General features: G+C 45.1%; 1 protein-coding gene and 1 pseudogene across 1 annotated transcript in view; one reads left to right on the top strand and one right to left on the bottom strand.

The window, feature by feature from the left end:
- The window catches only part of LOC140907965 (collagen alpha-1(XXII) chain-like), a 249,917-nt gene that overhangs the window by 113,960 nt on the left and 119,265 nt on the right, over positions 1 to 16,692 (top strand). Inside the window, exons 5-6 of the mRNA XM_073335053.1 lie at positions 3,395 to 3,506; positions 14,354 to 14,477. Coding sequence (XP_073191154.1) covers positions 3,395 to 3,506; positions 14,354 to 14,477 — 236 coding nt within the window. The remainder of the gene's footprint in view (positions 1 to 3,394; positions 3,507 to 14,353; positions 14,478 to 16,692) is intronic.
- LOC140906209 (exosome complex component RRP42-like) lies at positions 8,426 to 9,209 on the bottom strand (annotated as a pseudogene).

Below are 16,692 nucleotides of genomic sequence, written 5' to 3' on the forward strand. Positions count from 1 at the left end.
CCCAAGTAGTCTCCTCTCTGTCTCTGCACTGGATCTAGCATCAGGAAAGGGATGGATTCTTTCCAGAGTGCTTCCAGACACACAAAGTAAACAATCTGGGGAAGAACTAGAGAAAATATATATTTTTCTTCTTCAGTTAAAAATGATCATAGGTGTTACATGTACATGCAAAATTTTCATTTGAAAATGTGATGGTGTCTCTTTAAGGGGGGTTTATGTAGCAAATGGATGGGTTAGTTAAAAATAAACCCCTTAATACTTGCTATTCCGATCTTAAACTTACCAGTTTATTAGTTGAAAACCATGATGGGAAACCACACAGCGCAGCCTCCTTAAAAAAATCTTCATTATTTTTGAAAGTTATACCCCACAGGATCTTTGCTAAAATGCTTTGAAGCATCATAAAAATATAATTTCAAGTACGGTCGTCATGGAAAATGAACAAAGTATTTTTTGCTAAGCAAGATTGATTCTGTTTCACTGTTTGTTCATTTACTCGTCAATTCTCCAAAATAAACGTAATTTGCAATGCACCAATCTTTAATGTGAATTTGTGAGATTCTGCTGTAATTTACCTGCATGCTGTACAATAACAAATTATCATAGTTAACTTTTATTTGCAAAGTAGCTTTAACAAGCTTGCTTATCTGTTTCATTATATTGTTTTATGAGTGTAAGCAGTTCTGATCCTGCTCTCTTTTAGGGATTTCAGCAAGATGAAGTGATTGATTGAGTATGACACTTCCTTTGCATCGACTGTAACAGTTTGAAAGCCATAAACAGTCCCTTAAGATAAGGATGTTTGCTTGAGTTGTCAGGGAAAGATTAAAGCATGTTTGGCATCTGAGGCTAATGATGGAAATACTTAGAGGAAGTTTTCATCACCATAATGTGTACCTACATAGCAGAGCTTTTCCTACATAGTTTGAAAAGTCTGGCAGCTGATGCTGAATTGGAATTGTGTGGCAGCTTTGGCAGTGATCCAACTTGCCCCTTCACAAATTAGCTTTTGTGGACAGCTAACAAGCTTCCTTACCAATCAATGCAAGCCATTTCTCACAGACAACACTTGTGCTTCTTCTTCACGTCAGTATGTTTGGTGTAAATGAAAAATATGTGCTGCAGGGTGAAATGAGTTATCAGCGAGTTTGTATGGACAGGTCATGCTGGTTCTATGTTATAGCCAGTAGGGAGCTTTCAAGTCCCTGGTCATCTCTATTTGCTAGAATTTATAGAAGCAATCATGGCTGATGACAGTATGTTAGAAGGTCTGTCAATGGAGTTGTCACCCAAGTGATTATGGGATGAAGCCCTAAGGCCCTGGGAGTATCTTAGCTGCCTTATTTAACCTCCTGATTGTCCAGTAGCAGAGTGGACAGAAGGGAAGGCTACTGAGAGCCAGGAAAACTCATGCAAGACGAAAGGATCAGCCACCTTGAAAAGGTGCCCCTCCCCCCAGCAACAGACAACATACTTTAGGTTTATATTTTGCTGTCTTCTGCTACCTATAGCTCTGTCCTGGGCCTGGACTGCACACAGTTTTTGTTCCAATTTAACTACATTGGTTTAAAAATTGATGTAGTTAAATTGGTAGAAACACCTAGTGTAAATTTATCATCATAAGCTGTTCCAATATAAAAGGAGGACTTGTGGCACCTTGGAGACTAACCAATTTATTTGAGCATGAGCTTTCGTGAGCTACAGCTCACTTCATCAGATGTGCATCCGATTAAGTGAGCTGTAGCTCACGAAAGCTCATGCTCAAATAAATTGGTGAGTCTCTAAGGTGCCACAAGTCCTCCTTTTCTTATTGCGAATACAGACTAACACGGCTGCTGCTCTGAAACCTGTTCCAATATAAGCACCTCTAAATTGGTATAACTGCATCCATACACAGGGTTGCATCAATTTATCTGGGTGGGATTGGTTCTAAACTGGTATAACTAAATTGGTACAGAAATCGTGTGGAGACAAGCCCTTGGACTAATTGCTCTTCAATAAAAGGAGAGCTGGCTGTACCTTATTGAAGGCACAGGAACAAACCATCCCAAAGTGCAGAGAGAATAGCAAATAGGGCAGGCGACCAGCTTGGCTTAACAGTGAAATCTTTGGTGAGCTTAAACTCAAAAAGGAAGCTTACAAGAAGTGGAAATTTGGCAGGTGACTAGGGAGGAGTACAAAAATATTGCTAGAGCATGCAGGGGTGTACTCAGGAAGGCCAAGGCACAACTGGAGTTGCAGCTAGCAAGGGATGTGAAGGGTAACAAGAAGGGTTTCTACATGTATGTTAGCAACAAGAAGAAGATCAGGGAACGTGTGAGACCCTTACTGAATGGAGAGGTTGGATATTAGGAAACACTATTTCACTAGGAGGGTGGTGAAGCACTGGAATGGGTTACCTAGGGAGGTGGTGAAATCTCCATCCTTAGAGGTTTTTAAGGCTGAAAGCCCTGGCTGCGATAATTTAGTTGGTGTTGGTCCTATTTTGAGCAGGGGACTGGACTAGATGACCTCCTGAGGTCTCTTCTAACCCTAATATTCTATGATTCTATGAAAAGGCTGTCCTAGATTTTATCTGGGCTGTTAATTTCTCCTTCTTAACTATGTGACTCTCATAGATTAGTTAAAAGAAAAGGAGGACTTGTGGCACCTTAGAGACTAACCAATTTATTAGAGCATAAGCTTTCGTGAGCTACAGCTCACTTCCTCAGATGCATATCGTGGAAACTGCAGCAGGCTTTATATATACACAGAGAATATGAAACAATACCTATTCCCACCCCACTGTCCTGCTGGTAATAGCTTATCTAAAGTGTGCTGGAAATCACTTTAGATAAGCTATTACCAGCAGGACAGTGGGGTGGGAATAGGTATTGTTTCATATTCTCTGTGTATATATAAAGCCTGCTGCAGTTTCCACGATATGCATCTGAGGAAGTGAGCTGTAGCTCACGAAAGCTTATGCTCTAATAAATTGGTTAGTCTCTAAGGTGCCACAAGTCCTCCTTTTCTTTTTGCGAATACAGACTAACACGGCTGCTACTCTGAAACCTGTCATAGATTAGTTGAATCTCATCTACCTCTAGGCGCTACGGTAATACAAATAATCATCATAAGTGCATGTAAAATGTCATTTTGATCTCTTTAAGGCACTTTTCAGTTTGATTTTCTCTTCCTATGTGTTTATCACTCTGATTTTGGAGTAATTTGGCAGACTAAATCACTCTGGAATTATGTTCAAGCTTCTCCAAGTCGGAATTGGACCCATTTCTGAAGTGCAGCAACCATGGTTTGACAGAGACACCAGACCACAATTTGAATGCTTGCCCCATTATTCTGCTGTTTGAATGGTAGCCTGATCACAGCCTTGTCTTTACTATCTACTTTGGGACAGGGTTTGACCTGGTGGATTTGTTCAGCGTGAAGGAGATTTTTGGAAGGAAAGACAATGGAATTCAGAGTTCTTATGTACGACTTGGAAGCTTCCCCATCGTGCAGAAAACTGAGTAAGTTTCCTGGTCTTCTTTTCACTTGAGCCTCTGATATCTGTGATTTAGTTCTTTTAAGTTAACCCAGAGTCTTACTGGCTGTCCCAAGGCAGTGCTTCTCTAGGAAATGCATAAAGGAGTTTCTGCTGGCTTTGAGTTGCCCATTCAACTCTGCTGGCAATGCCCTGTCACAAGCCACCCTGGAGCCTAGGTTCTAACCCCATTAATCACTCCTGTCTAAAATGAGCGTTTGGTGGCACTTTCACCGAGGTGTGTATTTGCTAACTGCAGGAGACTGATTCCCCGTGGATGTAGTTATCAGGCAGCTAATACAGTTTCTTAACCTCCTAAAAGAATGAACAGCAGTTAATCCTCTGTCAACATGGATTCAGTACTCAGGGGCTTTTATAACATGAGGCTGCCAGCTGTGTCACAGTCCATCAAAATGGGCTCTCTTCAACCTGTCATATCAGTTCTGCTAGCATTAGCCTTGAGAAGAATGAGTGCATAATTTCATTGAGTGCCTATGGAACAATGGACTGAATTTTCTTCATTAACTTTTTTCACAGTGATTGTTTTAAATTTAATATTACAAAAATCAATATTAATTATTTTCCTTCTTCTGGATAAGAGTTATTTTTTCTAATCTGTTTTGACTCTTCTCCTTGGCTCATTGTGTATTGGAGATACTCTGGCCATTTACATTTCTTTGATTTCATAAATTTGGTCATCTTGGAAGCAACCTGGATTGATCCCCTCCCCGCCCTCTACCTAAAAAAAAATAAAAATAAAAATAAAAAGTGAAAATATGGCTATAGGAAAAAAGTTTTAAGTCCGTAAATTATGCCAAATCTCAGGGTAAGTGAATTTAGGAATGGGGGGGATGAATTCATTGCACTAAATAAACCTTGGTCACTATGTGAAATGTATATATAATTGCTCTATGTATTATGGGACTAGACTAATTCTGTATGACTCAGGAAAATGAGAAAGGGATCCAGAATCTTTCACCTATGCTGTGGCTTGTTTGTTTAAATCCTGCCTAAATTTGTCATGGTGCAGATTCAGCAATCACTTAAGTACCTGCTTAGCCTTAAGGGCATGAGTAATCACAGACTTCTTTATCAAAGCACTTAAGCAGGTACATTAAGTCTGACTTCCATAAGACTTAAGCAAGCGCCTAATTGCTATGCTTAGGGCCCTACCAAATTCATGGTCCATTTTGGTCAATTTCATGGTCATAGGATTTTAAAAGTCATAAATTTCATGATTTCAGCTATTGAAATCTGAAATGTCATGGTGTTGTAGTTGTAGTTGTAGGGGTCCTGACCCGAAAAGGAGTTGTGAGGGGGGCAAATACAGTACCACAACCCGTCCGCCCCGCCCCCCAATACACAAGATTATTGGAGGGCGGAGGGGACGGGTTGTGGTACTGCTACCCTTACTTCTGTGCTGCTGCTGGCCAGCTGGAGACGGTGGCTGCTGGCCGGGAGCCCAGCTCTGAAGGCAGAAGGGCTGCCAGCAGCAGCGCAGAAGTAAGGACAGCGTGGTAGGGTATTGCCACCCTTACTTCTGCGCTGCTGCCTGCAGAGCCGGGCCCTCAGTTAGCAGCTGCCACTCTCTGGCCATCCAGCTCTGAAGGCAGCAGCGCAGAGTAAGGGTGGCCTGGTATGGTATTCTGCACTGATGCTGGTGGGACACTGCCTTCAAGGTGGGCAACAGCCGCCACTCTCCAGCTGCCCCGCTTTGAAGGCAGCACAGAAGTAAGGGTGGCAGTACCACGATCCCCCTAACATAACCTTGTGATCCCCCCTGCAACTCCCTTTTGGGTCAGGACCCCCAATTTGAGAAACGCTGGTCTCCCCCCATGAAATCTGTATAGTAGAGGGTAAAAGCACACAAAAGACAAGATTTAACAGTCCATGGCATGTTTTTCATGGCCGAGAATTTGGTAGGGCCCTCGCAGGAGATGGGATAACTCATGTGCTTGAAGTGTTTGGATGATTTGTGATCTATAATCTGAAAAGAGTCCATTCAAAGAAGCCCCTAATACAATTAGCAACAATTTGACACCCTGACACTGACTTGCTGAGTGACAGTGGGCAAGCCACTTTGCTTCCGTGCCTCAGTTTCTTCATCTGTAAAATGGGGATAATGATGAGGATGATCCTGTTTTTTAAGGTACTTTGAGATATATGGATGGAAAGGTCTATATGAGAGTGAATGATTAACTCAGGGAGAGTGACAGACATGGAAACAGTTTTCAGAGACTGATCAGGAGGAGAGCAGGAGCTTCCATCGAGTCTGTGTGGAGAACAGAAGTTCCTTGAATCTATTAGAGATGTGGTAAATAATGCTCCAGGGTAGCTGTTCAGAGCCATGAAGAGTGTGATTCAGCTAGAAAGTCACTTCCCTAAATCAGACTTGACGTTGCTGTGCTGGAAAGAATTTGCACATCTCTTTGCCAATCATGTTTAGAATGAGGGGTGCAAATACATCTGCATTGGTTTAACTTGGTCACATCCCCTGTGCAGAGGTTTCCGGTGGTACTGCGAATAGCCTGTGTCCAGGATCCCTTTCTGTTGTAGCTTGTGAAAGCCAGCGGTGAAGCACTTTATAATTAGATGGGAGTTCTCACTTAGGACACCTTAGAAGAAGGCATAGTGCCATCCCTACTGAAATATGCTGAGCTTTGGCTTGTGCTGAAGGAGGTGTCTCTTAACTTTGATTTTCTGCTGAGCTATTGGCCAGTCTTGAACCCCTCCCTGTCTGGGGAACATGTTCTGGAAGTTGGTTGCCAAGCTATTGTGTGGTTATCTGGACAGGGTTAGCTTTCCGTCTTTCTCAGTCTGGTTTCAGACCCCAAGATAAGGCTGAGATACATTGGCCACTAACACAAAACCCTAAGGCAGAGAGGACAACATGGGGGCAGTGTGACTGATGTGTGTGATGCACGACTGAGTGATGGACTCAGGGCATCGATATTAGATCTGTCACTTAGCTGTGTTCAGTGGGTATTCATCATGTAGTAATGCTGATCTGGGTGTGAAGACTAGCTAAGGAGGACAGGACTTCCCTGAAGTGAATCCATTCATTATTTTGAGGTAGGTACCAATAAGCTTTGAGGACCCTTCTAGAGGCATCCAGGACTCATTGCAATTTTTGCCATTAGAGCTATTTAGCGAGTATTGTTACCCACATACATGTCATTGTCTTATCAAGGCGCAGGGTTCATCTTCTTTCCGCAATAACAAACTGTTAAGGAGGGATTTTTAGTCTATAGTGACAGACACCAAAAATTGCCCCAAGGTTAAAAGCAAGAAAACCATTTGTATCTGGGCATTTGCAGGCACAGCATTGCAGTGGCAATCTCTGTGGTGAACTCTGTCTTCGTGCTTTCTTGTTGTTTAGCTGAGATGACAGATTAGCTGGAAGAAAATTAATTAAAGCAGAATAGTGATGAGACTGATAGGCATTTCTTGCTGGGTGAAGAAACTGCTCTAGGCTCTTGCTTGTTCCCTGCCTGCGAGCAACAGTGTTCAGGAGCGCCCGTTGATATCAGTGGCAGCTGCTGGGGGCTCAGCAGTGTTGAAAATCATGTCCCTTAATTAGATATCTAAGTCTCGATTTCAGTGGCTAATAGGCAACACTGGCATCCTGTGCCTGAAATTGTGGCCATCGAATAGCCATTCAATGGCCTGTGTAAAATGAGTTGGTGTTCTGAGGCCAGTTCCCAGTAGCCACTTATCCACATCACAGTTCCAACTACCACATTTCACACGGGTCATCACCCTTGCGGACAATGGGGATAATCCAAAGCCCACTAAAGTTGAAGGAAGCCTTGCCATTGACTTCAACAGGCTTTGGATCAGGGCAAGTTTGCCAGCCATTGACTGGGCGAGGGGCTAGCATTACATTCTGAGGCATTTGAAGTGCCTCACTAGCATTGCGACTTGGGGCATTCTTGTATTGCTTCCATTCATGCTGCATCATTTTGTTTAACATAGCTGCCATCTTGTTCTCCCTAGGACTATCCATATTGAAACAGTGTTTTGGCAATTACTAAATTTCCCTTTTTAAACAAATCAAGAAAAGGAAATTTAAAAAGAGCCTGCCAATGTTCACCCTTCTTCTGTATTTTAACCTGCAAGCTCCTGTGGTTTGGAAGGAAAACAAACTCAAGCTCCAGGAGGTTTTAGTATATTCCACTTTTGTCTTCAGCAGCCTAAGATATTGTGGGTTCTAGGAAGATTCCCACAGGAATATCACTCAAGGAAAATGAAATCACATATACCTACATAAAACCAGGAACTGAAATTATGAATAGCACTAAAACAAAGACTCCTTCCTCCAAATAATTAGCAATAGTATTAATCAATTCATGGCAGCTTCTCATAATTAGATACTAATTAATTAATGTACTGAGTAATCTATTTAAATGGTTTTAGTTTCCATTTGGAAAAAACCTAACTTGTATGGACCACCTCTAAGGCTGACAGGGTATTTCAGTCTCCATGGCTCATTCAGTAACTGGCCTCTCCGATTAGAACTGCAGTAGTGGCTTTTGTGATGTGAACAGCTGCTCCCTGAGAATGAGCCTGATAAAGGGGGAAATCATGCCCCACAGACCCTTGCATAAATCTCCCTGCACCCTATGCTATCTCTGTGGCACTGTCTACCTGGATGCTACAGAAAGCATTCAATGGGCCCTGGGATCCATATGGGGCAGAGGGATAGGGAGTGGTCAGGGCAGCACATCTTCCTCCTTCCAGCCCTGCAGAGAGTCTGAAGAAAGACAGTTCAACCTGGAGCTACAGTTTTATTATCTTTCTCCCAAAGCTCCCTCTGCAGCAAGCTGCTCCTTTTAAGTGGGCTGTTTTTTTTTTACCAAAAATATCTTTTATTTCATATACAAACTGACAAGATCATGCTTTGAAAAATAACTTGAAAATTTACATCTGCATTGATGAAACAACTCATCCTAGGAATCCAACCTTCTGTCGTGTTGTCCCCAGACTCTCTTCTTTGTCTAAGATCTTCTGTAGGGAAGTGTGCAATGTTTTGCCTACCCATTTTCCTGTCTCCATCATCTCAAAGATACTCTCTGGATCAAGACTATTGTTCCCCAATTTCTTCATACACATAAGGGTACCTCTGCTGGTCACAGAAAGGAGCAGGCTGGCCAAAGAGCAAGTTTCTTCCTGAAGGGTAGCATCAACCACATGCCTACAACCAATTTTGCTTAATGTGATGGTACAGGGTATGTTATCCACATTAAGTCAAATACAGTCATAAGGGGCATCGGAGAGCTCAATCTCTTTTGATCCTTCTTCATCCTCCAAAACACGCACTTTGGGTTTCCTTGTATTAAAGAGAGCTGCCTTCACTGCAATAGAGATTGCATCAAAGAGGTTGCCACCACATTCCAATAACAAAATCTAGCTGCTGGGGACTTGGAAACTTGGCAATTTGGGGTGGGGGGGGGACATGTCAGGCCACAGAACCTGCAAGTCAGTCTAGGGTCCCTTCACAGATGGCCCTGGCCTCTTGCTGATTTCCCAGGAGATCAACAGGGTACTGAGTGAGCCCACAGCCTATTCTGCAGGGGAGCAAGCCCCATCTCCCCATCTACAAAGGTTTCTCATGGAGATTTCCTCCCCTAGAGCCTTATTCCACAGGCTTTGTGGCTAGAAGGTGCAATCTGACCCTGGTGATGATCATGTTGTAGATAATAGGGAAGTAGCATGACACCCACCAGCCTCGGTTCAGATAGATGGCTGGATGGCCATCACATGTGAGTGAATTTTAACCACTGCTGGGCTGGGCTGGAATTGATTCACTGGGCTCAATGACCTAAATATTTAGTGATCTACAAGTCTGGGTTTACAGGTGTTTTCCTTCACGTTTCAGTGTTTTGTTTAATTTTTGTCAGCTAATTTCCAAAATATTTTAAATGTCAGTAATTCTGCACAACCAAACAACACACCTGTGTTACATTTGGTATCAGGAACAAAAGCTGGCTAACATTTCTCTTTGTGGTGTGAAGGCTGAGGATGGAGGATTTGCTGTTCTCATGGCAAATGGAAGGTGATGAGAAATCGAGGCGGAGCCAGGAAGTCCTCTCGATGTGGGTTCTCATTTTTTGTATGCCAAGGTTGCGATTCACCTGAGCTTGAATTTGGGTTACTTAACTCATAAGCTAACCTGCTGCACTAGGGATTCCTCCCAGCTTGGAGCTTCATAGAGAGCTCTTTTGTGACCAGTTGTGTACTCAGAATTATAAACTCAGTAATCAACATCAAGCTCCCTGTGGATACCAGGCAACCTGTAAAGCAGGATTTCAGATGCTCTGTAGCATGGATCATGAGCTCATTTCAGCTTCAGGTGAAGGCAGGGAAATAAAACATTTCTGGGGACTGTACTCAAAGTACTTGGATTCCCAAAAACCCAAGTTAGCCACTTGATGGACATCCATGTTTTTAGAAGGGAAATAAATGAAAACTCATCAACAGAGTTCTTGTTATTTATGAGCTATTGCATTTGCAAAAAAGACACAGGGGCAAAGGACTTCAGCTCCAGCTTTTGTCATAACTTCTGAGCAACAGTGGTGTCTTTAGGTTTGCTTTCGGCACAAAGGCTGTGCACACCAGGAACTTACAGCCTGTTCTTTGGAGCCTTAAAAAAATCACCTGAGGTTGCCGGGGGGTGGGGGGGGAACGCGGCGCTGGTAACAGGTCATTACAGCTTTCCACCACTTTAAATCCACATGATGCACTGTTCAGCAGCCTCTATGTAATGTGTCAGTGGTCTCAGCCCAGTTCCTAGCACAGAGGCATCCACCGAGCCACACAGGCAGTCCTACTAGAGAGGTCAAGAACGGACACATCCAGTAGTGTAATTAAAGATAAACGCGGATAAATGGAATTTTTCCCCTTCTCCTTTGGGGAATGTGGAGTTTAGGTTACGTTCATTTACCCACTTCCCCACCGGATGCTTCCAAGTTTGAGTGAAAGCACTTGGGCCAAACACATCAGCCCAACACTCAAAAACAAGCTAAACTTTAAGCACGTCCCATTCAACAAAGCCTGTGCTTAAGACCTGTTGATTTTAATGGAACTTGTGTCCATACTTATAATGAAGCACGTGCTTAAATGCTTTGCTGAATCAGGGCCTTGGTAGGGGCCAGTCAGGGAGATATTAACACTGCTCCTGCCAATGCTATGCCCGTCCTGTGGGTAAATACGAGGGACATCTTCTCCCCAGGGCTGTCAATGTGATCATTTGGCAACACTAAGTTAACTGAGACAATGTGTTGGTCTGGTTGGCTTTCATTACATGGGTTGGATGGGAATGGGTCTCTCTGCACTAGGACTCAACAGTCAGAGTGCCAGAGGATTGAGGGGTGACAAGCTGTCTCCTATAACAGAGGCTGAGCTAACTCACTTCCTGCTGTGTTTCCAGGGAGCGGGGGACAGAGGCATAACAGGAGCTTCAGGCACCAGAAAGTGCCCAGGGCTCAGAGTGAGGAGATGTAGGGTAGGGAGCCCAAGTGGTTGGTAACAAAGGGGGATAGCAGCTCCAGGACCGGGGTGATTGGGGGGATTGGGAAGCTGAGCAGAGAGAGGGGGAGACAACAGCAGGAGAGAGAGGAACGTCTACACTGCAAAAAATAAAATAAAATAAACCCATGGCGGCAAGTCCTAGAGCCCAGGTCAACTGACTTGGGCTTTCAGGGCTTGTATTACAGGACTAAAATAGCAGTGTAGACATTCCTGCTTAGCCTGGAGCTTGGGCTCTGAGACCAACCCTCCCTCCCTAGGTTTCAAAGCCCAAGCTCCAGCTGTTGGAGAAGGAACATCTACACTGCTATTTTTAGTCCCACAAGCCTTGGGTGACCAGATGTCCTGTTTTTATAGGGACAGTCCCGTTTTTGGGACTTTTTCTTATATAGGCCCCTATTATCCCCCATCCCCTGTCCCATTTTTTCACAGTTGCTATCTGGTCACCCTGCGCAAACCTGAGTCAGTTGACCTGGGCTCTGAGACTCATTGACTTTTTTTTTGCAGTGTAGACATACCCAGGGAGGATTGGGGACAAGACAGGAGGGAAGGCAGGAGGGGAATGGTCAGGACAGGACCGGTAGGGGAGCAAAGGGGGCCACTGCTGCTCGTGGAAGAAGAGTCAGGAAGATAGGCAGGCAAGGGGAGTGAATGGAAGCGCAGACGGTAATTGGCAGCATTTCAGGAGCTCAGATGTGGGAGGCACTCCCAATGCCAGGACTCCAAGGATGTGAAGGTTCACGGCCAAGCATCAGCTGGGTTGCACTTCTCTCCTGAAATGAATGAATGGAGACTTTGTGGTTTTTAGCTCATTATTCTGAAAGGTTCGTTAGGGAATGGGGGGTGGGGCGGAGGCCAATTGAATCTGTCAGCAATTTAAAAGGGCCCTGTTTCCCTTTCAGAGAACTCAAACAAAACCCATGTACAAAGCAGACAGTCGTGCGACAGGCAGTTCACACAAATATGTGTCAAAGGTACATGAGGCCTGGCTGTGTGCCCATTAGCAGGACTGATGTGACTGACCTGGCTCTTCCCCACCAGACCTCCTCTGCACTGCTCCTGTGCCTTTTTGTTGCCACTTTCATGCCACTTTTATTCTCCACTGGGGCTCTGGCAGGACAGTGGCAACCCAGGGACCTGCTCTTTTGTGATATGGAATTCCTGTGGGTTCCACAACTTCGGGGGGAGAGGGAGGGGACTCTCGGGCTCTCTTTCTGGCTGTGTGAGAGACAGGATGTTGGCACCAGGAGAATCCATGTCAGTGGGGAAAGGCAGTTGTGTGAGCAGCTTGCAAACAGGAGTTGACTGTGTCTGGCCAGGTCCCAGGTCTCCCTAGGTGAAGGGTATTGTAAGGTGCCCACAGGGAGCCAGAATCTGATGCTCTTTTGCTGGCCATCTGTTCAGAGGCGCTGAGCTCTGGCAGCTCTCACTGGAGCTCCTTCAGGCCATGCAAGCAGCAGGTGTTACACTGTAAAGGCCACCGGTTAGCTGTGTGGAAATGGAGCTGAGCAGCTGGTAAGACGTGTTAACAGGACATGTAGAAAATGATGAGATGAGCCAGACAGAAATAACTCTGCCTGGGGTCCAAAGTCTTGCCTTTGTGGGAGGTCTGTCGCTGCACACAAGGTGCTAGGAGTTGTGGTTGCTACACGGTGACTACAAGGAGTCTTCTTCAATCTGGCTTTTGGGAAAGAATTTGGGGTTCATTGCGGGTGTGTTAGAGCAGAAGCAGCAATAATGGTCTAAACCACAGTACTGTCTGTTCAGATATCTTGAAGGGATTAGCTTCAAATCAGGAAATTCCAAGTGAAAGCTAACGACAGGGGAGTTGGTTTGCATGAAGCATGAATGACTTCGAATCGTTGCTGTAAACTCAACCCGATACTTATTTGAGGTGGCTTTTATTTAAAAAAAAAATTGGCTCTTTTAAAACACCCTCAGCCTGAATTGTCAGCGGGTGGCCTCTAGTATTGAATGCCCAGCTCCCACTCTTCCCTTGTTCCTCTGGGCAAAGTCAGGGATGCTACCCATCTGAATAGCTTTCCTAAGGGCTTCGCCCTTTATTTATTGCTGCTATGGCTTCTGGGTTCTCATTGGTGCCCGTGACACATGTGGCGACAAGCTTGACTCAAACAGGTTGATTCTTCGTCCTCTCAAAGATGGGCACCAATCCTACAAGGCAAGCTATGCGCTAGGGATGTAAATAGGGTTTAAAAATAGTAACTGTGTAACCTATTAACATTTTATTGGTTAAACGGTTAACTGCTAGGGCGTTCACATAGGTGGGGAACTAGGGCTTGGGAGGGGGGGTGCTGCAGCACCCCTAAGTTTTATGCAGGGCTCCACTGTTGGCCTGCACCTGGGGTCCCGGCTGCCGGCCCGCGCCTGGGGTCCTGGCTGCTGGCCCTGTACCCTGGACTCCACTGCAGCCGGGACACTGGGCGTGGGTGGCAGCAGAGCCCCTGGGCACAGGGCAGCAGCCGGGAGCTGGTCGTGGAGCAGCAACCGGGACCCCAGGTGCGGGCCGGCAGTGGAGTTCCGGGCGCGGGCTGGCAGCGGAGATCTTGGTGCGGGCCGGCAGCCAGGACCCCAGGCGCAGGGCGGCAGCGGAGTTTAATCGTCAACCAAAACCGATAAGACTGATGCTTATCGGGTAACCAGTTACACTTTTACATCCCTACTACGCACTGAGTAAATTTCTGCTAAATCTGTTTGCAAAGTGTGTTTTGAGAAAGCACAGTTGATTTCACCAGCCAAGAGAACAGTAACGTCTCCTTCAGGGCTGGCACTAAAAGCAGTGCCTGCTTTGTCTGGAATCTGATACACTATGATCTTTTCATGCTGCTCCAGTTGAGTACGTTCACAGGATGTGTCAGACCTGCCTGCCTGCGTTCAGATGTAAAAAGCGCCCACTGCAGCAGAGTATCCAAACAGGATGCTTCACTTATCCGCTGGGTAAGCTAGGCACCGAGGGGGGGTACCTCATCAGGGAAAACCCAACCTGTTCAGCATGATGTAGAACAGTCTGAAAAATCCCTGGTTTTGGTATTTAAGATGAGGCCTGGGAATGAATCATCTTCTCACCACAGGAATGGGGAAGAGCCCCTCTAGGCTAAAGCTGGCATGCGCTGATGGAGGAGAGCAGACACATGTTCCTGTTGTTACTGGTTGCCAGATACAGCAGATTTTGTAGACATCTACATGATGGCTTTGGAAAATCTTGCCAGGACACGCAGGGGCTTCTATTAGAGTCTTTTGCTCTTTGTTGTTGTCTGTTACATTTCTCTCTCAATTCCTCTTCCCCAGGGGTGTATTCCCACAGGGCCTGCCTGATGAATATGCCTTTGTAGCCACCTTCAAATTCCGGAAGGCTTCCAGGAGAGAAGACTGGTATATTTGGCAGATTATCGACAAGTACGGCATTCCGCAGGTATGGGGCCCTTTCCAGCCTTCGGGAGCAGGCGTGTTTCGCACAAGCTGGTTATGCCGCTTTAACTCCTCACTTCTCCTTCCGAATGGACTGATGAGCATTCCTTTCGACTGACACACTTTCAGTTCGTTCTGCCGAAGAACTTTTGCCTTTAAAATTGGACACGGCCCATGGTTTATATTGGAAAGGAGGTTTGCTCCGGCAGTGGCTGAGGTTAGGAGGAAATGGGCAGAGAAAAGACATTCTCCTAATTTTTAAAAGCACTTTGAGTTTTTCAATAAGTTTATTCAGCTGGTTCTATATAGAAAAATTACTGCTTGCCCCTGAGTAGCAGGGATGGTCTCACGGTTAAAGCTCAGGACTGGGCCTCAGGAGAGGTGGCTTCTCTTCCTGACTCTGCCACAGACTTCCTGGGGACTTTGAGCAGGTTACTTAACATCCCTTTGCCTCAGTTTCCTCCCCTGTGAAATGGGCATAATAATGCTTCCCTACCTGGCATGGGGTTTGTGAAGGGGAATTCATTAATGTTTGTAAAGCACTTGCAGATCTTCAGATAGAAAGTGCTATAGCTGTACAGTCACGGAACCTAGCAAGTGCCCCCTCCTGGCCGCTCACTAAGATGGCTGTGACGGGGAATCCAAGTCTCTGCTGCTCTGGATCTCCAGGGGTTTCAAGCCTCTGGAGCCTCAGCAGGCTCCAGCTCTGGTTCCTTGGTTGGCCTTTGTGGAACATTTCCTGGGCACCAAATAGTCTGTTACCCCTTCTTGGAAATGGGGCTCTTCAGCTCACCTGCCCTAGGCCCCCCAAGACGAGCATTGACCTCCAATATACCCCTGTGACTTAAATATGCCCTGCCCCACAGCTCCATCTCAGAGGTGTGAAGCTTCCGGTTACAGTTTAACTCTCTCAGAGGCACACAGCAGTTGGGAAGCAGTTCACACACACTCTGACACTTTGCATAGAGTCAAATGCGTTTGTTCTTTTATACCTAAACATACAGAGCACAGAAGAGTGTGGATCACACAAAACAGTAAACACAACATTGGTCACTTTCAATCTCTCACCCTTCACTTGGGAGTCCTCCAGGGCCACCCATTGTTGTGCCCTGCCTATATATACTGTTACATGATGGGTGGTCCATCCCCCATGGAGTCCCTTTCCCAGCTTCTGTGACCTTGCTGTCTCCTGCCTCATGCTTCCTTTCTGGCTCTCCCTATTTCTCCTTGTTTCTTTATTTAAACCCCTCCTGGTGACCTTTTCTCTTTTGTTCTATTCCTGGTAAGTTTCCACTGTTCCTACCTTCCCCCTTCATTCCAAGGCATAAGCTAGAATGGTTCTCCAAGGCTTGAACTGCTTTTTAGCATAATCTTTGTATAGTTAAAGTTCTGTCATTAGCCTTAAGTATTTCCTTTTGTCCCTGTCTGGTGTGTACTGGCTACAAGACTTTGGTGGATCCACAAACATATAGACACTCATGACACTGCAGTTGTTCATAAGGCAACTTCACAGTATCAACCGGAATTCATAAGTTATACATACATACTCCCATTCATCGTGACTGCAATCTATCATCTGTTGCCATATAGATTTTTTAACACCACACCATGTTGTCTTTTTTGCTTGCAGGGGTTTGGGGTTTTTTTGTTTTGCCTACTGCGTACATTTTACAAAAAGAAAAGGAGTACTAGTGGCACCTTAGAGACTAACCAATTTATTTGAGCATAAGCTTTCGTGAGCTACAGCTCACTTCATTGGATGCATTAAGTGAGCTGTAGCTCACGAAAGCTTATGCTCAAATAAATTGGTTAGTCTCTAAGGTGCCACTAGTACTCCTTTTCTTTTTGAGAATACAGATTAACATGGCTGCTACTCTGAAACCTGCGTACATTTTAGTTTGTTGTTACAGAGATACTTGTGATTCCTGAGTGGGCTGCCAGTGCTGATTTATTTAGCAGTGCTACATATTATTATTCCTTTGGATTTGAACTTCCAAAGGATGTGGAGAGATATTCAGGACACTCAGGCAGCACAGGGGATGGCTCTAGTATAAGAAGCTACTAGCTGGCTAGCTAGATTCTTAAGTCAGTCAGTGAACAAAGGTTAATATCACTATCTTGAAAAATTTTCAGCTGATCCTTGATAAAAGGACATGTTACTTATTGTGAAACCATAGTCCCTTCATTCTGAATCCTATATACCAGACAATCAGTCATTT

Source organism: Lepidochelys kempii, chromosome 2 (assembly GCF_965140265.1).
Source record: "Lepidochelys kempii isolate rLepKem1 chromosome 2, rLepKem1.hap2, whole genome shotgun sequence".
In the NCBI taxonomy this organism is placed as follows: domain Eukaryota; kingdom Metazoa; phylum Chordata; order Testudines; family Cheloniidae; genus Lepidochelys; species Lepidochelys kempii.